This window comes from Brienomyrus brachyistius, unplaced genomic scaffold (genome assembly GCF_023856365.1).
Source record: "Brienomyrus brachyistius isolate T26 unplaced genomic scaffold, BBRACH_0.4 scaffold60, whole genome shotgun sequence".
NCBI lineage: Eukaryota > Metazoa > Chordata > Actinopteri > Osteoglossiformes > Mormyridae > Brienomyrus > Brienomyrus brachyistius.
Window position 1 is genome coordinate 1,273,225 of NW_026042335.1, and position 25,177 is coordinate 1,298,401.

At 43.1% G+C, this 25,177-nt stretch overlaps 1 protein-coding gene across 1 annotated transcript in view; it reads right to left on the reverse strand.

The window, feature by feature from the left end:
- The window catches only part of LOC125725068 (immunoglobulin superfamily member 3-like), a 96,709-nt gene extending 71,918 nt beyond the window's left edge, over positions 1–24,791 (reverse strand). Inside the window, exons 1-6 of the mRNA XM_049001677.1 lie at positions 24,732–24,791; positions 23,501–23,569; positions 22,984–23,331; positions 17,349–17,699; positions 16,393–16,512; positions 15,858–15,904 (exon numbers count right to left, since the gene is read on the reverse strand). Coding sequence (XP_048857634.1) covers positions 15,858–15,904; positions 16,393–16,512; positions 17,349–17,699; positions 22,984–23,331; positions 23,501–23,534 — 900 coding nt within the window. The 5' untranslated portion in view covers positions 23,535–23,569; positions 24,732–24,791. The remainder of the gene's footprint in view (positions 1–15,857; positions 15,905–16,392; positions 16,513–17,348; positions 17,700–22,983; positions 23,332–23,500; positions 23,570–24,731) is intronic.
- Positions 24,792–25,177: the final 386 nt, after the last annotated feature.

A 25,177-nucleotide genomic window follows, 5' to 3' on the forward strand; every position in this document is an offset into this window, starting at 1 on the left:
ACTAGTGTTCCTCCCTTTCCTCTCAGCCTTGGTTGGTGGTTCAGGCAGCATCACCTTCTTTTAATAGTCCCAGGTTTATCCATCCATCCATTTTCCAAACCGCTTATCATACTGGGTCGCGGGGGGTCCGGAGCCTATCCCAGAAGCAATGGGCAAGAGGCAGGGAACAACCCAGGATTGGGGGGCCAGCCCATTGCAGGGCACACTCACACACCATTCACTCACACATGCACACCTAGGGGCAATTTAGCAACTCCAATTAGCCTCAGCATGTTTTTGGACTGTGGGGGAGAAACCAGAGTACCCGGAGGAAACCCCACGACGACATGGGTAAAACATGCAAACTCCACATACATGTAACCCAGGCGGAGACTCGAACCTGGGTCACCCAGGTGTCATTTATTTTGAAATTCGGCTCAAGCAGAAAATGTTCTAGCAGAAGTCTTAGACAATCTCTGAGTTACACAGAAATCTGATTTCTTCTGAAGCTGCAAGAAATTGTTCATCTGTAATTGTTGCATTGATATTTGTTGATGTGCGTGTGCCCTCCTTGAGCAGTAAAGAGGAGATCACATGCAGAGCTGATTTTCTGTAGTTTCTTAGTCTAAATAAAAATAAAATATTCTCTTCATATAGCCTGGATATTTCTAGAAAAGAGCCAATTAGTTATTTCTAGAAAAATATATAGAGCCAATGAAGGGACCTGAAGTCATAGTAGCACAGGTCACTGTCCGTGGTGCTGAATTCTCTACTTGATGGGCTGGTGCTGAATGAATAGACCAGCTGGCCAACATGTCTGTGCGCTTTCACTGACTGGCACCCTGACATATAATTACCTTTAACAATAAGGGGGGAAAAGTCGAGACAGGAAATTAGGTGACAGTAATTAGTAATCACGCATAGTTCTCATTTATCATTATGTAAAATTATAAAACCTTTTCTGTTAATCTGCACATTTCAATAATTGAATTAATATTACCTAATTTATTTATCATTTACTGCAATCACTGTACGTTAAAGTATGTTTTAAATCTAGCTGTGAAATTGTTGATGCTGTTGTTGATCTGAAAGATGTTGCCGGAGCCTTAGGATATGCCTCTGTACACATGAGTGAGGGGATGGATGCATTATTCTATGGAGGCCTCCGAAGAGAATAATTATCCCAATTTTATATTGAGACAAATGGTTAATTCCTTATTAATGCAGACTGCGTTCAGAGCCCCTGTTCTGCCATTGATCTTTTTTTAAGGCAAGCTATCATGTATTAGTTTACTCTAAATTTTGATCACATGTCAAACTAAGCCACATGGCGGCCCGAGCAGCAGGCAAACACACTATGAGCTAAGGAGCTACAAGTCAGAGGAGAGAATAGGATGGCCAGTGACATGTGCTGGCCAAATGGGAACAAACAAGAGAGAACAGGACAAGGCAGGGATGGATTCTGACACTAAATAGGCCCAAGTACTTAGAATGATTTAGTGCAAGTCTTAGACAATGGTATCTCTGAATGACGCAGCAGTTTGACTCCTCATGAAAGCCCTATAACTGTCCTGAGAAGTTGTTTGTATGCACTTGCTGCCTTGACATTTGTTGATGTGCATGAGCCCTGCTCGAGCAGTAAAGGGCAGATAACATGCAGAGCTGATTATCTCTAGCTTCTTAGTCTGAGTAAAAATAAAATCTTCTCGTCATATAGGAACCAAGTCTATGGCTGGAAATTTCTACAACAGAGGCATTTAGTTATTTCTAGAAAACTGTATAGAGCCAATGAAGGAACCAGATGTCACAGTAACACTGGTCACTGTCCATGGTTCTGAATACTCTACTTGTTGGGCTGGCGCTGAACAAATAGGATAACCGGCCAATGTGTCTGTGTGCCTCCACTGATTGGCCCCCTGACATATAATTATTTTTAAGACTGAAGGGGAGAAAGATCATACAGAAAATTAGTTAACAGTAATTAGCAATCACATATAGTTCTCATTTATAATGATGTACATTTTAAAAAATAATATATATATATATATATATATATATATATATATATATATATATAAAATTAAAAACTAAATATAATTGTGATTTAATGTATTCCTTCTGCTCTTAAAAAAGCACAATATGTCTGAATGACAAATATGTCTATTACTCTACACGTTTTAATAATTTTCTTAATATTACCTAATTTGCTTATCTTTTTTTCTGTAATCTGCGTTAAAGAAATTTTTGATACTAGCTGTGAAATTGATGATTCTGTTGTTATTCTGACTGTTGTTGCCCTGGTGCTTTAGGATACGTCTGTCTAAATATAAGTGAGGGGATGGATGCACTATTCTATGGAGGCCTCTGAAGAGAATAAATGATCCCAATATTATATTGAGAGAGATGGTTAAATCAGAGCTGGATAAGATTTTAACAACTCTGAGCTATTAGTTAAGTTCTTCCCAAACTAGTTTGATGGGCCGAATGGCCTCCTCTCATCTGTAAATTTCTTATGTTCTAAGATATGCAGTACTGTGCAAAAGTCTTAGGCAGTCCAAAGAAATGTTTAAAGCTGTTTATCTGGGTAGCAAGTGTACTTTGGCTTAGAACAAATAACACAATTTAACATTAGAACATGAACAGCAATACTTCTAAAAGTGCAAATCTTTTGCCAAATTAAATAAACAAAGAAATTAATCATGAAAATAGTCAATGTATATACAACTAACCATTTCCAATCAAAAAGTACATACAAGTCTCCAATACAAGATATACAATGGAGCGCAGATAAAACGTTTAAATAGTAATTAACCAAACTATATAAAGAATACAAGTTTGAATGCAGGTAGTTTGTATAAATTTTACTGTGTTCATACTGAAAAATCAGCACCAGCATTACACACATTGCGGTTCTGCTTTTTTCTTCTTTTAGCATAATTACCCGTTTCACGTTCACGAGGCAGAAGATTCTTGCAAATGTGAAAATTCACAAGTAACAGGCACCATTAACCTCAAGCCATAACAGTCTGCTAGCCTGAACAATAGCAAACTCTATGTATTACCAATTATTACGCAGGTTGTCACTTTATCAAATCATGACTGTTACTAAGAAGTGGGAGTGAAACGCGTGTCACGAGATTTCTCGTTGAAGCGAAAAGCCGTTTCACGAATGCGCTGCAAATATGTCGGCGTCTGACTAAATTACTATAGTAGATACCCCAGAAACTTTTAAATCTTTTGTGTGGCAGCATTTTGGGTGCCCGGCGGAAAATATAAATGGCGAAAGGGAGACAGACAAAACACGAACCATCTGTAAGGACTGTAGAAAGCTAATGCCGCACACAGCGGCTAATGCTACTACTAACTACTATGCAAAGCCATTTGCAGCACCATCATAGCTCTTTATTTAAATTCACTGCACCGGTGAAGAAAACATTTTTTAAAAAAAGTTATGTTTGTTATTGGGTGCTTTCCACTTCATGCACCCACATACAGCGCTAGCTTAAAGCAACACATTCTGGTCCTGACGCAATGCATCATGGTTAGATTTTTATCGTCTGCTGCATTACGTCACCATGTCACATGGTACCAAAACTCCGCGAGAGCAAAACACATCAGGCAGCATCTCTTAGCAGGCTGCACAAACTGGATCCGCCTCCATTACGACACATCTTTTAGTTACATACATGTCGTTTGTATATCTGCTATTTCTCCCGAGAAGCAGGTAAAGCGGTGGTAACTGCTTTTCAATTAATTTACTTGGTAAAATTAAATTTAAATAAATGATATGAATACTGTAATAGTACTCGTGAGCTTTGTTTGTTTGTTGTTAGTTACTGTAATTTTGCGCTGCTTTATTTGTTAAATCGTCTTGTCTGTGAAGACATTCAAGTTAATCAAATAAGAACTGCACTGTACACTGTACATGACCATAAAAACTTTGAATCCTTGAAATAAATGTTTTTGATCTTTTCCTTGGCAGTTATCTTTTTACACAGGGCCTCTATGTACACAATAGTTATTTTTTTCACGACTAACAGTATGGATCAGGAGTTGGTTATTGTAAAAGAAGTAATGTGCATGCAGGTGATATTTGTATAGATTTATGTTCACCCCTGGGTGATAAGTTTGACAGTCATTTCTTTTACCGTTTGGTCTCTCGGTTGAACATAATGGTGGCGCGAGCAGCTCCACTTGGTTTTTTAAAAATATTCAGCCATGAACTTCTGGTGAACTCAGGTGAATCCTTTCCTTCAGTAGTAAACCTTGGTAGTTTCAGCCGTTTACACATTGTCTCACTAAAAGGTTGATAATATATTTGTCCTTTTACATAGTGATAAAATATACGCTAATAAAAGTGAATATTTATAGATTCAGGACTAACATGAAGTAGCTAACAGAAACTCAGACTAACAAAAGGTGCAAATACATACTCAGTTGGTTCCATTGTGTTGATTACATTATAATGTTTACATTGTAATGATTATATCATGGATATTTGGCATACTTTTTATAAAATCATAATTCTTATATTCTACGTTATATAGTGCTAAATAATATTCCATGGATGGATGGACTTTATTAATCCCCGTGGGGAAATTGTGTTTTTTATGTCTCCCTCAACTTACTCTTTGTGGAGTAAGTTGTCCGCGAAGTGCAGCTACCTGTTGGGGCGCCCAGGGAGCTGGGGGTTAAGGGCCTTGCTCAAGGACCCACAGACGTGCTGAGGCTGGGTTAGTTTCAACTGGTGACCTTCTCATTACAGGCACAAGGACTGACCCCTGCCCCCCAACTGTGTATGAGTAGCATTTATGCTGTTTCTTGAGTGTGAGCTTCCATTGACTGGCACCCAGACATATAATGACTTTTAACAATGAGGGGGGAAAAGACCAGACAGGAAATTAGGTAACAGTAATTAGTAATCACATAGAGTTCTTATTGGGGGTGCCATGGTGGTGCAGTGGTTAGCCTCACACCTCAGGGACCCGGGTTCGAGTGAATGGTGTGTGAGTGTGGCCTGCGATGGGCTGGCCCTCCATCCTGGGTTGTTCCCTGCCTCGTGCCCATTGATTCGGGGATAGGCTCCAGACCCCCCGCGACCCAGTAGGATAAGCGGTTTGGAAAATGGATGGGTGTGATGTGACAGTGCTAACCACTGCATCACCGTGCCACCTGCTTCTGGGAACATACTGAGGTTAATTGGAGTTACCACTCTGACCATAGGTGTGAATGGTGCACACAGGCAGGCAGGCAGACATACAGGCAAGCAGAGACACAGGCACACATGAACAGAGGCAGGCAGGCACAGACGAAGGTATGTACACAGGCATACACACATGTACAGAGGCAGCAACGTGCACAGGCAGGCACAGACACAGAAACGCACACACATACACAGGCACGCATACACATACGCACGGACAGACATAGTTAGAGACGCACTCACGCACACTGACAAGCATGCACACAGGCACGGAAGCAGATAGGCACAAATACAGTCATGCACACACAAAGACACGCACACACACAAGCACACAGGCAGGCACTTACGCACGTACACAGACAGGCACGAAAGCAGACATGCACAGAGACCCACACACACACAAGCATGCAGGTACAGTAGGCACGCAGGCAGATAGGCAGACACACAGGCACACACTGACACTGGCAAGTGCACACGCAGGGAGACAAGCACACAGGCATGCACGCATGCAGGCACGTACACAGGCAGGCACACACACACACACACACACAAAAACTCCTTCTCCTTAACCCAGGACTTCCAAGATAAGGAAAACACAGTTACATTATTACTCATTATTATTATCATTATTATTAGCATTCGTTATTATTAGTAGATTCCCCTTACATTGCATAGTAGGTAAGAAATAAATGGATGTAGAGAAGAAACATGTTTACAATTTAAAGTATTTTAGAGATGCTGTAAGTATGTATGTGAAGGGTTCAATGGGGTTAATCCCACAATGATTAAAAACAATTTGAAAAATTCAAATGAGAGAATGAGAAGGATGTTCAGCTTCAGCCACCGGCTCTTGTGGTTGGCAGTGGGGTCTAATTTTGCTGGTTCTTTCCTTTCTTCTGTTTCCCATAAGTTGTTTGCAGGGGCACCTTCACCACATTCCCATTTCATGTGGACACCTTCACACTGCCTGCTTCTAGATCATTTATGTTGAGGTGTTCCACTAATAATATGTCCACTTTAGATGTCCCAATTAACAGCATTCATCTGGAATTCACTGTCTACAACTTCTAATAATAATAATAATCAATACTTTATTAATCGCACGGTGATGCAGTGGTTAATAAAGTGTTCTGGGCATGTTCCACTGGGAGGAGACCCTGGGGATGACCCAGGACACGATGGAGGGACTATGTTTCTCGGCTGGCCTGGAAATGCCTTGGGATTCCCCCGGAGGAGCTGGATGAAGTGGCTGGGGAGAGGGATGTCTGGGCCTCCCTGCTGAGCCTGCTGCCCCTGCGACCTGACCTGGGATCAAACGGGAGATGATGGATGGATGGACTTTATTAATCCCCGTTGGGAAATTGTGTGTTTTATCTCTCCCTCAACTTACTCTTTGTGGAGTAAGTTGTCCGCGAAGTGCAGCTGCCTGTTGGGGCGCCCAGGGAGCTGGGGGTTAAGGGCCTTGCTCAAGGACCCTCTGACGTGCTGAGGCTGGGTTAGTTTCAACTGGTGACCTTCTCATTACAGGCAGAAGGACTGACCCCTGCCCCCCAACTGTGTATGAGTAGCATTTATGCTGTTTCTTGAGTGTGAGCTAGTACATAAACCAGCTAGTGCTCACCATTGCAAAAATACTCTATAGCTTTCTGTCATACACATTTTTTTATTTTCTTACATTGTCCGTTTTTGTTCATAGTCTGTAATATTCTGAATAACGACAATGTAGAGGAAAACAGGTTAAATTTTCCTTGGTCGTAATTTCCCCATGTAATCCACTACCTTGTGGTAAGAGGTGCAAGGAACAAGATGCAAGGCTGAGGAATGTTACGTAACACAGCTGTTTGCATGTTCTCCCCATGTCATCGTGGGGTTTCCTCCGGGTATTCCCGTTTCCCCCCACAGTCCAAAAACATGCTGAGGCTAATTGGACTTGCTAAATTGCCTGTAGGTATGCATGTGTGAGTGAATGGTGTGTGAGTGTGCCCTGTGATGGGCTGGCCCCCCATTCTGGATTGTTCCCTGCCTCGTGCCCATTGCTTCCGGGATAGGCTCCAGACCCCCCGCGACCCAGTAGGATAAACAGTTTGGAAAATGGATGGATGGATTATTTTAAGAACAACAAACTCTACGTCATTGCAGGGTTTTATATAATGGGTGCCGGCATTTGGACACTATATAGACATTATTTTCGCCCACCATTCAATAAGCAGATAAGTAACTTGCCTAAAAAATTTAGGAGATTTTTTTATTGTGATGCCCAAAAGTTAGTAATCTGTATAAAATCAGTGTAACTTTATGTTTTTTAAATTCAGTTAGCAGAGCCCCACATGCAGCTGTTTCGGTAAATAATGGAAGCAGTAAGTACTGTAGTCGCTGTGAAGAAAGGGCAAGCTTAGCATCTACAACATCTTTTAAAAGAGGACATATTGTGGTTAAACTAGGTAACAAGACGGTGGAGTGACTTTGTTGATTAAAGTCTGACGTGTTTATTTGGTATAGTTTTCACTTTTAGCTCAGTTCATTTTTTCGTTAGTTTCCATCATCCTTTCACTTATGTATTACGGTAATATAACTGGTCCCAAACAAGCCCAATTCATGCATACACACACACACATACACAGACACACATACACAGACACACGCACACATACATACACACACACACACACACACTGATACTGTAAATTAATGTAGAATAAGCCCAGATTTTAACCTACATGTTTTCCTCAAACGTTTATTCAGTGGAGATTGTAATGTAGCAAGCAGACAATTTCATGGCTTTAATAATGAGTGTATTTAGGAACTATAATGGCAAAAGATAACACAAAGCTCTCTGTATTAATGGTATTTTAATAACCATTAATAGACAACACATACGGTGGAGTTTTGCCTATTCTGGTGGTCCATCATCCAGAATAGTGCCTGTATGTTTTCCCTTGTTATAGCACCAGTGCTGTGTGGTTTGCCATCGAAACTTTACACAGTGTACAACCATCTTTTTGTTAAAATAATTAAAAATAACTTGAAATTAAAAATTAAATTATTTTAATACATAAACTGATATGTTGATTTAAAATATTGATGCTGACAGATTTTCAGTGGCAGCCCTAGTTGACATCATTATTTATTTCATCCTATTCCGTACCCAATAGCATCTACATGTCATACTGCTGACACTTTTAAGTGAATATATTTTATGTGTGTGTATTTATGTCATGTGTCAGGATTTGCGCTGGTAATGCGGGTGAGCGCGCGGGCAGAGCAGCGGGCAAGGAGCAGGCAAGCAGGCAAAGTACGGGGAAAACGGGGATTTATTCAAGGGAAAGAGCAGGGCAGGACGGAACGCTGGTACTGACATTAACAAACATCAATGACGGACAAGAAACTAAGGCAATACATGGACTAAATAGACAAGACAGAGCAAAACAACAGGGTGCAGCTGGGTACGATCGGGGAAGCACACGTGGATAATCAGGGGGGCGTGGCACACACGAGGGTCGTACGAGCCGGGCGTGACATCATGTTTATGTACATTTTCAGTTCTGCTACCTGATACTTGTATGTATTATCAATTAAGGCATCAGTCTTGGATTAAACACAAGTACAGATTTCATTGTATTTTGGTACATCCTGCACTTAATGACAATAAATCTTGAACCAGTTAGAATGACCTTTATTCAGCTGTTTTAGGTGAACCCCATGATGTCCTGTAATAAAGCTGTTCAAAATTAAGGTTGTGATGAGATATTCCTCTTGTTTCTCCTTTTTATGCATAAAAACATTCATGAAGGAATCTGAATATCTGCTTGATTACTTTTGCCATTGTTAATTTTTACAGTCTTCATGACTACATCAGCAACATCGTTTAATTTCACTGTTTGTACGTAGGAGCTGCACAGTGGTTAGGCCTGTTGCCTGACACATCTGGGAGGAAGGTTCAAGTCACGTCTGTGGATCTTGCATGTTCTCCAGGTGTCATGGGGTTTCTTCTGTTTTGCCCGACAGTCCAAAAATATGCCAAGATTAATTGGAGTTGCCAAATTGCCCATGTCTGAGTGGTGTGTGTGCCCTGTAACAGGTTGGCACCTGGTCCTGGGTTATTCCCTGCTTTGTGCCCATATCATCCTGCATAGGCTCCAGACCCCCTGTGACCCTGCACAGGAAGTTCACCATCCCTGGCCAGTTCTGTGGAAGTTAACAACACTTTAGTCAAACAACAGACTAACCAAGTCTCAAGCTTCAAAAAGGGAGCTGCTCATTACCTGAAGAGAAGAGGAACATAAGAAGTAGACTATAGCTCAGCTTTCCTTGCTGATGATGGGAGGACACTGAGACGAGGTGAGAGAACTAAATAGAAGGTCAGTTGGCTCCTGCTGACACCCAACAGTGTGACACAAAATGAGTGGCATTGCAGACCTCACTGCTAAATATGGAAAGAGGAGAAATATTTATGTAAATAAAATGTAGAGCATCTATAATAAAAGCACAGCTATTAGGTGCTAATGATCCAGTTCACACCCAAGATGCCTAAGTTTGCTCAGGTCATTCCTGTGATGTAACATGGACCGGCAGGCGCAATGTACTCACTGTGTGCACTGTGGCGGAGAATCTAACCAGGTCCTTCAACATCAGCTCCATAGTATGTAAAGCACAGCAGCACCTCTACTTTCTACAGAAGCACAGAAAAGCCCATCTCCCATCCTCACATTCTATCAGTGAACTGTTGAAAGCACCCTGAGCAGCTGCATCACGGTCTGCTTTGGGAACTGTGTCGCCTCAGATCGCAAGTCCCTACAACAGATAGTGATGACAGTTGAGAAGATCACTGGAGTATCTCTCACCTCCATCACGGATATTCACACCACACACCGCATCCGCAAAGCCACCACCATTGTGGATGACCCCACCCACCCCTCACATTATCGTTTCACCCTCCTGCCTTCTGGAAATAGGTACCGGAGCATTCAGGCCTTCACAGCCAGACTCAAACAGCTTTATCCCCCATGCCGTCAGACTACTGAACTCTCAGGGACTAATCTGATACAACACACACATACACTCATTAACACACTTTATTATTTAACTACTATTTTTTATCTTATTGTAGCCATGTTTACAGTTACTTTTATTTATTTTTATTGCTACCTCATTGCACAACCAAACTGCACCTTATCAGTATTGGGTTTACTGTGCTGTTTGTGCTCGTTGGTGTCAGTTGTCCTCTCTTTTTGCACTGTCCAGCAATGTTTGCAGTTTTTGCTCATTATGCACCATACAGTATGTTGCTAGACTGTTATGTGTTAGTCTTGTGTTAATTTAAGTAGCACCTTGATCCAAGGAAAACGCTGTTTCTTTTGTAACTCTGTACTATACTCAACCGTGTAAAGTTAAAAATAACATTAAAGACCTACTTGACTTGACTTTTACTGGTAACAGGTGCTAAAGTGAAGTGATGCGGGGGACAGTGTGGGACTGCACTCTTCTGGCTGGGACCTTGAATAAATGAATGAATGTTACATTTATACAGCCCTTTCCTAAGATACACAAAGCGCTTTACAGAAGCACTGGGGAGCCACTTCAACCCAAAGGTGAGGCAGCAGGAGAGGGGGCCCAGGCAGAGAGAACAGCCAACAAGAGGGGTGCTTCCACAGACAGGACGGGGGCCCCGGCAGACCAACGCTGACGACTCCTGGGACCAAGTCAACAGAGCAGCTGTTGTCATTGTGACTCACCCTCATACATCCATCCATCCATTGTCCAAACCGCTTATCCTACTGGGTCGCGGGGGGTCCGGAGCCTATCCTGGAAGGATATGGGCACGAGGCAGGGAATAACCCAGGACGGGGGGGCCAGCCCATCGCAAGGCACATTCACACACCATTCACACACACATGCACTCCTACGGCCAATTTAGCAAGAAAGAACATGCAAACTCCACACACATGTGACCTAGGCGGAGACTCGAACCGAAACGAGTCCCAGTGGTGGGAGGTAACAGTGCTAATCACTGCACCACCAAGCAGCCCCACCCTAATACATGATTTCAGATTTTTGATTTTAATCCCCTTTTCTTTTTTTGGCAACATATAAAGTGCTGTGAATGTCACTGTCAGATTGTCACATCATCCTCCAGTTGTCCCTTGTCACCCTGGATGCACATTGAGTGTTTGGTAAATATTTTATCTTGTAGTGTTCCTGATTTTTTCCTGTGTTTTAACTTGCAATTCTCAAATTTCATGACTGGCATCCGTGGGGACGATTAATTAAACCTGCTAACTCTGCACTTCAATTTCAAACTGTTGGTAACATGTTGTCATGCCCGGCCCGTCCGCTCCTCGTGTGTGCCACGCCCCCTGATTATCCACGTGTGCTTCCCTGATCGTCGCCAGCTTTGTCTGCTTACTCTGTGTATTTAAGTCCTGGTCTGACCTGTTTCCCTTGTCCGTCATTGATGTAAGTTGGCATCTGATGTTTCCCGTCCGAAGTCCTTTGATTAAACTCCCGTTTTGCCCCGTATTTGCTTGTCCGCTTGCTCCTTGCACGCCTTACCCGCACGATCGCCTGCCTGCACCACCCCGATCGTGACACATATGTACATATTTTTGTCTGATCTTTTCACCACCAGGTGGCGATATAGCAACTCCAGAGTTATTGATGGCTAGGACAAAAAAAACACAGTAACACAGAGGTGTAGCTAAAAATTCTGGGCCCCTGACAGAATGTCACCTTGCGCCCCTCTGTCGAATTTTACATACTGGGAGAGAGATTTGTTGAGCCATCTTCCAATCTATTCCAATCCAGCTTCATTTGAAAAGCACTTTAAACAACCTTATGGACCAAAGTGCTGCACAAAGGAATAAATAATAACATTCACACACTTAAAAACGAAGTAAAAGAAATTTAATAAGAACCAAAACATTAAATGTGAGTAAAAGGCCATTAATAAAATTTAAAAAAATCAATTAATAAAGAAAAGGCGAAGATTAAAACAAAATTTACTATTAAAATTAACATCTCACAACGTGTCAAAGGTGAAGGAGAAGAGATGAGTTTTAAAAAGAGATTTAAAAACGGACAGAGAAGAGGCCTCTCTAATGTGAAAAGGCAAGTCATTCCACATTTTAGGATCTGCGACTGCAAAAGCTCGATCCCCTCTAAGCTCACGCTGAGTCTTAGGAACCGTCAGGAGCAGCTGATCAGCTGACCTGAGAGAGCGGGTGGGGGTGTAAGGGTGAAGCAGCTCACAGAGGTCAGGTGGAGCAAGACCCTTGAGGGCTTTAAAAGCAAATAACAGAATTTTAAAATGAATCCTAAAATGTACGGGCAGCCAGTGGAGTGAGGCTAAAATGGGGGAGACATGCTCATATTTCCATGTGCGGCAGCATTTTGAACCCTCTGGAGGTGAACAATAGTGGAGCCTCTAACTCCAACATAGAGGGCATTACAGTGGTCCAAACTAGTACCGACAAAAAAGTGGATTACTGTCTCAAAGTGCTGCCTAGAAAGAATTGGCTTTATTTTGGCCAACTGCCTCAATTGTAAAAAGTTTGACTTGACAACTGACCATATCTGAGTGTCAAACTTAAGGTTGGTGTCGACTTTAACCCCTAGGTGTTTGATATTTTTCCAAGGAACCTAAAATGGAGTGGAGGTCAGAGGAGTGGAGTTACCAAAAACCAACACTTCTGTCCATTACCTCCCCACTTTCTTGTTAGTTACAATATTTGTTCTGCATTACTGTACCGGTTTGGAGTCTTTTGATATTAAGGTGAATAACACAGTGAAAAAAGAGACAGATGCATTGACAGCAGTTGTGGCCACACTTTGGACTGGGAGTGTAAGAGCAAAGGAAACTGAATCCACTATGTTCTGTCCTGTAAATTTTTATTAAACAACACATGACACACATACGAGTCCTGTTTTAACTTTCAGGGCTGATGGTCTGCAGCCTGGCTTGTGGTCTACAGTGCAGAGCAGGTGCAGTCACTGTGCTGAGCCCGGCATTATAGTAATGATGCAGCCTTTCACACTGACCAGTGAGAAATAACCTTGAAAATGACTGTGCTCTTTGTGGTTCTCCTTTTGGAAACATCTTACCACCAAGAAACAGACTAAACGTATCTTCTACTTATCAGTCATCAGAAATGTCATGCAGTAATCAGAGGTTAGACAGCAAAAATGACTTTTGTATTTTTATCTTTTGTCATTCTTTTATCCAGCGACTACTAATTCTCGTCAGGCTCTGGAGAGGGTGGGACCTGTCCCAGGAAGCACAGAGCACAGGCCTGCATGGGATGCCATTCCATACAGACAAAAACAATTAAGATGCTCAGATTTGCCTCACTGTGTGATTTTGACTGAAAGATGAACTAAGCACAGTCTTTTGTGTATAAAAATGCGTAGATTCATTTAACTTTAACAATGAGATTCAGCAACATGACCTTATAGTGTTAATGATCGGTATCTTACTGGTATTAACTGAATTATGCAAAATTCTACATTATTCTATATTATTGCACCCAAATTGTTCATACTGACTAAATGTAATTACTGACATCCTGGACATACTGCTTTTTAGGTTTGAATTTAAAATGTTAGTAGACAAATTCATGCTATCAATAACATCTCACTTGCTCACCCCCTTTTAGATAAAAATACCCTTTGTGGTTTTTCTAGTGAAGCAGAGGGCCTGAGCTGAGGACCTGACGGTTGTGTGGTTTTCGCTCACTGAGACGAGAGACACAAACACCCTGCTCTCAGTCGGTCAGTCTTCCTGTAAAATGCGGAGGTGAGACTGCTAGTGGAAAATTACTGACTGCAGCATCAACAACACATTTAAACAGCAGCACAAACAAAATGTGCATGAATAATAATGGTGGCTTGTTTGGATAAAATAACTTAGGCTGAATACTTCAAAGCGTGACCTGGGTGAGGTAGAGAGGAAACAGGGTCTTACAAGCAGCAGGTATTGTTCTCTCTGTGTAGTTTTTACTCTTTGCAAAGTGAGCCCAGCACAGTGCAGTCAGTGGGTCAGTCTTCCTGAGCTGCATCTAACCAGTGGAAACATCTGCAGCACTGCAGAGAAGCACTCAGCAGACAAATAAACCAAAACAGCTTACAGCTGTATGTCACTTTTGGACAGAGGTGGACAAAGTACACAACTTCACTACTTGAGTTAAGTATAGATACTCCTCGTCAAATAATACTCAAAGCTTTTCAGTTAATTTTTTACTTCAGTTAAAGTACTGGAGTATTTGCATCTAAAAATACTTAAGTATTCAAAAGTACATTATGTTTTAAATGCAAGACATTTTTCAGAACCTAATGACTCCTGAACACCCCACTGAATACACTGACTGGCTTGTACATCTTGTAGAATAAAAAGCTTGTGGAATATGATACAATGACGATAGAAACACAACTGGCATAACAAAAGTACAGCCATTGTCATTTTCATCTTATTTAACACCCCCCACCCCACTCACACAAAAGAGCATGGTAGTGTTCTTACAGAGCCGTAGCAGTGTGTGTGTGAGTGTGTGTGCATGTGTGTGTCTGTGTGTGTATGTTTGTGTGTGTGTGTATGTGTGTGTATGTGTGTGCATGTGTGTGTATGTTTGTGTGTGTGTGTATGTGTTCGTGTGTGTGTGCATGTGTGTGTTTCTGTGTCTGTGTTTGTGTGTGTTTGTGTGTGTGTCTATGTGTGTGTATGTGTGTGTGTGTGTGTTTGTGTGTGTGTCTATGTGTGTGTATGTTTGTGTGTATCTGTGTGTGTATGTTTGTGTGCGTGTGTGTGTGTGTGTCTATGTGTGTGTATGTTTGTGAGCCAAGTAACAGGACAGGGAGCAAGAAACAAAACTCCTCTTTCTTAATTATCCACATCGTTATTAACGACACAGGTATATATACAGGTACATATACAGGTACATGTATATACTCAAAAATACATACAGTACACAACATTAAATGAAAAACGTAATTTAAGAACACTTGAAATTTTCATTCAGTTTCTTTCATCTGTTTAATATAATCGATCAGTCCCTGTGCGTTTGCCCCAAACCATTCAGCATGGTACACAAGGGAGACAAGTAAGCATGTGTCACATCAAAGAATTGATTGCAACAACTCAGCCTTTCCACAACATTAAAGCCGCTTATTCCCCCCATGCCATGAAGAAATAATCTCTGTGGCTCCCCTCTCCCCCTCCCTCAGCGCCCAGTCTGGCTTGAACATTTGCACTTCCAGTAAAAATGCGCCCCAAACACACTGACACCAAACTCCGTAAAATCCTGTGATTCAGTCTCAGAAGCACTGGCTCCCCTGCCCTCCTTCTGAACATTATTAAAGCTACACCCTGAACACTCTGTGTGACTGACATGAATGAGAAGCATCTTTATTCATAATCTCTGTAGCGGAGGTCAGAATACAGAGTGTCATTATTCCTGTCTTTCTTCTGTCTCCTGGGTTTTGGCTTCTTAAGGTTCAGGGCAGCGTAATTCAGTGTGTCCTCGTCATTGCACTGTGGAGACAAAGATGGCAGAATTGGATGGATCAAATTGGTTTGCTATTACTTATTTTCACAAATAGCACTTAAAATGCTGATCCCAGGATGGAAATCAGTCTGAGGTTCATTTGTTTTACTGACGATTTGTAATTTGAAATATTTATTACATACTTGCTTGCGTGACCATTCCACTTTTGATATATCACTGTTCTTTTCATCTGTTTAAAATATATAACACATCAATATATTATTTAATTTCACGCGGTATCACAGTGGTCAGATAAAATTCCGAATTTTCAAGCAATCAACATCCTTTTTGTCTCAAAAATGAAAGTAAAAATGACTTCTGTCAATGTAAGTGTGCATGTTTGGATATGTGTTATTTGTTCTCATATATCATATATAATAAAATTGCTATAGAGGAGATCTTGGTAATAAAAGTTATTGATATGCAACTTATTGCAACATGTATATTTTAATAGATTTTGCAAAATATGAAAGATATAATACAAAAATGTAAATCTTACAGTACAAAAAGGTTTATATAAATAAGGTGAGATTTAATAATGGATTTTTAAACTGTATTACCTGCAAGAGTGGTTTTAATATGAAAATTTTATCTATCATAAAACAATTTTATATTTCTATAATTTGTTAAAAACTACATTTTGTCCTTCTTCTGAGTGCATAAAGCCGGGCAGCGTACCTGCACAGTGTGTACAGGTCAGTTTACATCTTATACAAATGAGAGCAACGTTCAGAATAATGCTGCAAGATAAAACTATCAGCAAGCCAGAGTGAAGAGGATCCAGCAGCTTCTGAAAGCCTGTAACAAAGAGATAGATTTCAGCATAATGATATAGAGACACATTTCCCATTTGCTTACATTACATTAGTTAAAGATAAAATCTATAACACATTACAGCAGTTGTTTTGTAAGTAGTCCATTTTTAACATGAACTTCTAGTATTTTGCATTTTAACAATTTCTATTAATATTTGAAATAATTATTAAATTAACATCTGTGTAATTAAATTAGAGCACTTAAATTAGAAAATTCATTACATTAAAATAAGAAATAAATGTCTTAATAGCAGAATAAGCTAAATAAAACTTTGAAGCAGATGTACTCTCCACACTGGGTGCTACCATCTATATCCAGCTCTGTGCCGTTCCCAAACAGCATCTCCCCACGCTGGGTGTTACCATCTATATCCAGCTGTGTGCCGTTCCCAAACAGCATCTCCCCACGCTGGGTGTTACCGTCTATATCCAGCTGTGTGTCGTTCCCAAACAGCATCTCCCCTCACTGGGTGTTACCATCTATATCCAGCTGTGTGCCGTTCCCAAACAGCATCTCCCCACACTGGGTGTTACCATCTATATCCAGCTGTGTTTCGTTCCCAAACAGCATCTCCCCTCACTGGGTGTTACCATCTATATCCAGCTGTGTGCCGTTCCCAAACAGCATCTCCCCACGCTGGGTGTTACCGTCTATATCCAGCTGTGTGCCGTTCCCAAACAGCATCTCCCCTCACTGGGTGTTACCATCTATATCCAGCTGTGTGCCGTTCCCAAACAGCATCTCCCCACACTGGGTGTTACCATCTATATCCAGCTGTGTTTCGTTCCCAAACAGCATCTCCCCTCACTGGGTGTTACCATCTATATCCAGCTGTGTGCCGTTCCCAAACAGCATCTCCCCACACATGGCCACAGCGCAGTAGTAAGTCCCAGCATCGGAGAGGCTGAGGTTCCCCTTGGGGAGGCTGTAGACGCAGCTCCGTGTAGGAGATCCAGCCTCAGGGCTCTTCTCACACTCATCACTGCTGTTTCCGTGGCTGTAAATGACTCCAGGAAGGGATTCTCCTGATCCATGTCTGAACCAGTAAACACTGTGTTCTCCTGCACAGCTCCCAGTCTCTATCGTACACTGCAGACTCACAGAGTCTCCTGGCTGCAATGTGTCAGACACAGGCTGCTGTACCACAGTCCTGCTGTTGGAGTCTTTACCTGAAAAGCAAAATAGTCATGATGACAGCGCTTTGAGAATAACAATGGAAAATACAGATCCTCAAAAATTGTTCTTACAGATTTTTGGGAACTGAATCGATGTTCTTCTAGCCATCCAAGAAATCAGTAACTTCTTGGAGAACAGCTGACATTCTTTTCTCTTTTTATTGTATTACTGCTTATTAGTATATATCAGGTAACACTATACATTAACTGCACCTACATAATACCTAAATAAAAATTATATGATAATAACAAACATTATAATTATATAATGTCTTGTATTAATGTATGAAGGTAGATGAATATAATTAATTTCAATTCAAAGAAATGAAGTGTGTAAAGTGTACTTTATATTTTCATGATTTTCGTGACTTTACATTTGGTTTATGTTGCCCCTTTTCCACAGGAAGGTATTTATTGTTTTTGCATATTTAGTTCTTGATGTGTTTTGGTATTTTTGAGCATTTTGCTGTAGTACCTGCATGATTTAATTCAAGAGCCGAAGAGCTGTTTGCCCATTACTAGTTTGTCTATCTTTTAACATTAAAGAAAAAGTATACATAGTAAAAGGAATTACTTGGTTTGGTAGTTGCTCCTATTTATTTTCTTATGCGCACAAAAGTAAGTTTTTCTGTTCAACCATAGCACTACAGCGAAAAGCAAAACGTCATGGCAAATGCAATTATGCTTCATTCCAATACACATTGCTAATTTTTCATTATTATTACATTTAGTCAGCATAATATCTTCAAAGGTTTCATGATTTAATCTGCAATCTTCTGGCCTAAAATCTTTTCCTGCTACACTGAAGACTCTCTCAGCGTGTGCAGAGAAAGCTGCAGCCAAAGGGTTGGCATCCTATGATAAACATGGTTGGCTCAGGTATCAGTGACATTATGTGAAGCTTTCATGGCAGAAATAGGGTCTAGTTTGAATTTTGATGCAGGAAAAGTGTTTGGGACGTTTCTTAGGTTAGAAACTGCCGTCACTGCAGCCAACACTGACTTCTAAGGAGAGACACTCAGCTCTTCCTATGAGCAGATCCACCATGGTGCACAAAATGACAGTTTAATTATTATTTTAGGTGACACTTCAAATGTTGCATTATTTCATTCTGAACAAAACGACATTTTTATAACAATGACGTATAACAATGTTAATGTGTTTATGTATAACTCATATTTAAATAATAGACTGTATAGTTAAAAGCTACACCGACAGTACGTATATGAACTTGAATTTGAATCCGAACCCTTTTTCGTTCTTCTTCTTTAAATTCAAATATGAATTTCAATGCCACAACCTGTTTCAACCACAATTCAAATTTAATTCAGATTAACAAAATGAACTGAAATTCTGAATTTTAGGATACGTATTTGAGAATTTCATTCTCAAATCATTTCTGATTGGTGCACATCCCTAGTTCATATGTTAAATCATGCATTTTTTTTCAGAGTGAATACACACTGACTGCTCAGATAAATAATGTCAAAAAAAATTTTCTTTGGTTACTTAAGATTTTTGCACAGTCCTATACCGTACATAACAACTCAAACATTTTATTTTTATGTTATTTGTTTTAAAGAGGCTGCCATGTGTAACATTAACATCTGTATAAAGAGAAGGTTAGGCGTTTTGGCTGACAGCAAGCAAAATGCAACAAATTGTATAATAATAATAATAATAATAATAATAATAATAATAATAATAATAATAATACCCCTCCTGGAGCCGACACCTTATCGTGGTGGAGGGGTTTGCGTGTTACAATGATCCCAGGAGCTATGTTGTCTGGGGCTTTATGCCCCTGGTAGGGTCACCCAAGGCAAACAGGTCCTTGGTGAGGAACCAGACGAAGTGCGGCTCAAAAACCCCTTATGATGAAGAAAATTTTGGAACCACGTTTTCCCTTGCCCGGACGCGGGTCACCGGGCCCCCCCCCCTGGAGCCAGGCCTGGGGGTGGGGCTCGATGGCGAGCGCCTGGTGGCCAGGCCTACACCCATGGGGCCTGGTCGGGCACAGCCCGAACAAGGCACGTGGGTCCCCCCTCCAATGGGCTCACCACCCATGGGAGGGGCCATAGGGGTCGGGTGCGAGGTGATCTGGGCGGCGGCCAAAGGCGGGGACCTTGGCGGTCCGATCCTCGGCTGCAGAAGCTAGCTCTAGGGACATGGAATGTCACCTTTCTGATGGGGAAAGAGCCTGAGCTGGTGCGCGAAGTTGTGAAGTTCCGGCTAGATATAGTCGCACTCACCTCGACGCACGGCTTGGGCTCTGGAACCAGTCTCCTTGAGGGGGGTTGGACCCTTTTCCACTCTGGAGTAGCCCACGGGGAGAGGCGCCGAGCGGGCGTGGGCATACTTATTGCCCCCAGGCTGGGTGCCTGTACATTGGGGTTTACCGCAGTGGACGAGAGGGTAGCCTCCCTCCGCCTTCGGGTGGGGGGACGGGTCCTGACTGTTGTTTGCACTTATGCGCCAAACAGCAGTTCAGAATACCCACCCTTTTTGGAGTCCTTGGAAGGGGTGTTGGAGAGCGCTCCTCCTGGGGACTCCCTTGTTCTGCTGGGGGACTTCAATGCTCACGTGGGCAGCGACAGTGAGACCTGGAGGGGCGTGATTGGGAGGAACGGCCCCCCTGATCTGAACCCGAGCGGTGTTTTGTTATTGGACTTCTGTGCTCGTCACGGACTGTCCATAATGAACACCATGTTCAAGCATAAGGGTGTCCATATGTGCACTTGGCACCAGGACACCCTAGGCCGCAGTTCGATGATCGACTTTGTAGTCGTGTCGTCGGACTTGCGGCCGCATGTTTTGGACACTCGGGTGAAGAGAGGGGCGGAGCTGTCAACCGATCACTACCTGGTGGTGGGTTGGCTCCGCTGGTGGGGGAGGAAGCCGGCCAGGCCTGGCAGGCCCAAGCGTATAGTGAGGGTCTGCTGGGAACGTCTGGCGGAATCCCCTGTCAGGGAGAGTTTCAAATCCTACCTCCGGCAGAACTTCTCCCATATCCCGGGGGAGGCGGGGGACATTGAGTCCGAATGGGCCATGTTCCGTGCCTCCATTGTGGAGGCGGCTGACCAGAGCTGCGGCCGTAAGGTGGTCGGTGCCTGTCGCGGCGGCAATCCCCAAACCCGCTGGTGGACACCAGTGGTAAGGGATGCCGTCAAGCTGAAGAAGGAGTCTTATCGGGCCTTTCTGGCCTGTGGGACTCCAGACGCAGCTGACGGCTACCGGCAGGCCAAGCGGAATGCGGCTTTGGCGGTCACTGAGGCAAAAACTCGGGTGTGGGAGGAGTTTGGTGAGGCCATGGAGAACGACTTCCGGATGGCTTCGAGGAGATTCTGGTCCACCATCCGGCGGCTCCGGGCGGGAAAGCGGTGCAGCATCAACACTATTTATGGTGAGGATGGTGCGCTGCTGACCTCAGCTCGGGATGTTTTGGGTCGGTGGAGGGAGTACTTTGAAGACCTCCTCAATCCCACCGACACGCCTTCCGATATGGAAGCAGAGTGTGGGGACTTGGGGGTGGACTCGCCTATCTCGGGGGTGGAGGTCGCTGAGGTGGTCAAAAAGCTCCTCGTTGGCCGGGCCCCGGGGGTGGACGAGATTCGCCCAGAGTTCCTCAAGGCTCTGGATGCTGCGGGGCTGTCCTGGCTGACACGCATCTGCAGCATCGCGTGGACATCGGGGGCAGTGCCTCTGGATTGGCAGACCAAGGTGGTGGTCCCCCTCTTTAAGAAGGGGGACCGGAGGGTGTGTTCCAACTACAGGGGGATCACACTCCTCAGCCTCCCTGGTAAGGTCTATTCGGGGGTCCTGGAAAGGAGGGTCCGCCGGATTGTCGAACCTCGGATTCAGGAAGAGCAGTGTGGTTTTCGCCCTGGCCGTGGAACAGTGGACCAGCTCTATACTCTCAGCAGGGTTCTGGAGGGTTCATGGGAGTTTGCCCGACCAGTCTACATGTGTTTTGTGGACTTGGAGAAGGCATTCGACCGTGTCCCTCGGGGGGTCCTGTGGGGAGTGCTCCGGGAGTATGGGGTACCGGGCTCCCTTTTAAGGGCGGTTCAGTCCCTGTATGACCGGTGCCAGAGTTTGGTCCGCATGGGCGGCAATAAGTCGGACTCGTTTCCGGTGAGGGTTGGACTCCGTCAGGGCTGCCCTTTGTCACCGATTCTGTTCATAGTTTTTATGGACAGAATTTCTAGGCGCAGCCAGGGCGTTGAGGGCGTCCGGTTCGGTGACCTCAGGATTAGGTCTCTGCTTTTTGCGGATGATGTGGTTCTGTTGGCCTCATAGAGCCGTGACCTTCAGCTCTCACTGGAGCAGTTCACAGCCGAGTGCGAAGCGGCTGGGATGAGAATCAGCACCTCCAAATCCGAGACCATGGTTCTCAGCCGGAAAAGGGTAGAATGCTCTCTCCGGGTTGGGGATGGGGTCCTCCCCCAAGTGGAGGAATTTAAGTATCTCGGGATCTTGTTCACGAGTGGGGGAACGATGGAGCGGGAGATCGACAGGCGGATCGGTGCGGCGTCAGCAGTCATGCGGGCGCTGCATCGGTCTGTCATGGTGAAGAGAGAGCTGAGCCAAAAGGCGAAGCTCTCGATTTACCAGTCGATCTACGTTCCTACCCTCACCTATGGTCATGAGCTATGGGTAGTGACCGAAAGAACGAGATCGCGGGTACAAGCGGCCGAAATGAGTTTCCTCCGCAGGGTAGCTGGGCTCTCCCTTAGAGATAGGGTGAGGAGCTCAGTCATTCGGGAGGGACTCAGAGTAGAGCCGCTGCTCCTCCGCATCGAGAAGAGCCAGATGAGGTGGCTCGGGCATCTGATCAGGATGCCTCCGGGACGCCTCCCTGGGGAGGTATTCCGGGCATGTCCCACTGGGAAGAGACCCCGGGGAAGACCCAGGACACGCTGGAGAGACTATGTCTCTCGGCTGGCCTGGGAACGCCTCGGGATCCCCCCAGAGGAGCTGGACGAAGTGGCCGGGGAGAGGGAAGTCTGGGTCTCCCTGCTGAGGCTGCTGCCCCCGCGACCCGACTCCGGATTAAGCGGGAGATGATGGATGGATGGATGGATGGATAATAATAATAATAATAATGAATGATTTTTGTTTGATGTTTAGAAAAACATTTATGGAACAAAGCAGACAATAAGGTATCTTTGCTAATTTTATATCGACAAACAACTAAACTGTCAAAATTATTTTACAAGGAATAATCTTACTGACATTATAATAAAGCAAATATGAAAATAGCTGGAATCTCATTTACCTGTGATTATGACAAAGGTTCCATTCCCAAAGGTGACCTCATGAAGAAACACAGCAGCACAATAATACACTGCAGAATCTGACGGCTCCACGTTAGAAATAGTGAGGTTAAAACTCCCCTCTGCATTCAGTAAGGAGTAACCTTTTATGCTTTTATATTCCTTGTAAAATTCACCAGGTACGTAGAGAAGTGCTTTCGCCATGGGCTGGGGCTTCTGACCAGCAGCTTGCTTAAACCAAGCAACAGAAGTTGTTTCTCCTTGACAGAAGCATGTCAGGGTCACACTGTCTCCAAGCTGAACCCTCGTCAGGTGACTGGGCTGAACAACATCTGTAGTCAGTGCAGTGTCTGCAAAAACAGAAAAACAAAAAAATCATAATCAAATAAGACATATAATAGTAATCTAAATAACTATTAACTATGATGAAGATTAAATGGCCAAATTCCACTGATCACATCATATAGATAAATGAAAATATTAAAATCCAAAAATAATTTATATTTTATCTTATCTTACTAATGAAAATGAGAAGACCAAAGAGTCTGAACATCTTTGTGGTTCCACTGTTTAGAATAAACTGCTCTGCTGCTAAGTGAGAGATCATGGTCGTGGTCGGGATGAAAGGGCAGGAAACAGAGAGGAAACAGAGAGACACACATCAGGCTGATCTGATTGGCTGTTCACATGGGAATTTAAGTAATAGTGAAAAAGCATTTTAATGTGCACTTACATGACGTTTATTAATTTACTCCTTAACATCCAGTTAAAATTAGATAAACAGGAGCAGATTGTAGCTTTACTGCTTACATTTATATTCACACATTTGCATTTAAAAACAAGCATTTTAAATGATGTACATGATAGTAAATAGTGAATCAGTTTATTTGCCACTCTACACATTACATTGGCGCCCATTATAAGGAACTGTACAGCGACATTGCAGTTCCTCAGTTGCTTTGATGCATTTCTGGAATCACCCTTAACATCTGCAAAACTGTAAGTGCATTTCCCAAAACAATTCGTGCAAACAGCACCACACAGATGGACTGTCTACAAAAAAGTCATAGAGGCCACCAGCAGCCCGCATACCACACCATAAGGCCATATGTTAGCATGCTATCTATGGCAGAGCAGTAGGAGGCCACCAGCAGCCCGCATACCACACCGTAAGGCAGCATGTTAGGATGCTCTCTATGGCAGAGCAGTTGGAGGTCCCGATCAAGAAATCCGACAAGTTACCCCGATAAGCCAGTAAGCCCGCTTCATAGAACAGGCCACAGGACTGGTTTGGGTGAGATAGTCCGAGTAGTAGGTAGAAATCAGGATGGAGACTGAGTGTGGGTCTAACAGGTGAGCAGATGTAGGACAGAATGTAGAGCCCTCTAGTGGAGTGCCTGTGCATGACTGAATGTATGGTATGGGTCTGATGGTCTGAATAGTTGGTAGAAATAGGCACCTTCCTACCTGATGTGGTAGGTCTAGATAAGGGGTCACCAACATGGTGCCCCAAGGATGCCCCCAATGACCACATGAGTTGCCCGTGGACCTGTTCTATAAAATAGCACAACTCACCAGCGAACATCATCTAAAATTTAATTTTATCCTGTTTCTAATCTATCACATTTGCATTTATATAGATTTGAAATTGAATATAAAAAAGCATTTAAAACATGTTTATCATGCATGAAGTTTAGACATGTTTAGGAGGGCGTTTCAAACTGATATCAAACTTCGTATGGCTCAGTACCTGTGAAGTAGCTCTCCGTTTTAAAAAGGTTGGTGACCCCTGGTCTAGATCTTGCAAGTTTGTTTGTACTGGCTGTGTGAACATACTGTAGCACTGTTAAGAATATGCAACACAGCCTGAGTTGGGGATCTGCTGTATGCATCAGTAATATAATGCTTTGTCTTTCTCTAGGCTGTTCATTAAGACATAAAGCCTGAAAGTTTTCTGAATGGCATTAATGAAATTGAGCACTGCCCCCACCTGCTGGCCAATTTATTAAAACACTGAAATCGCTGTCTGCACAGGCTGACGTGTCATTTAAGTCTGATAATTTTCTATGAGTCAAACGGCAAGAAAATGACAAGAAGTTAAAAACATGGAGTTAGATGAAGGAGAAAAGATTACAAATTTGAAGATTATGAAATCAGGACATGTCAGCTAAGTCAGCCAAGGTGGGTCTTAAACAT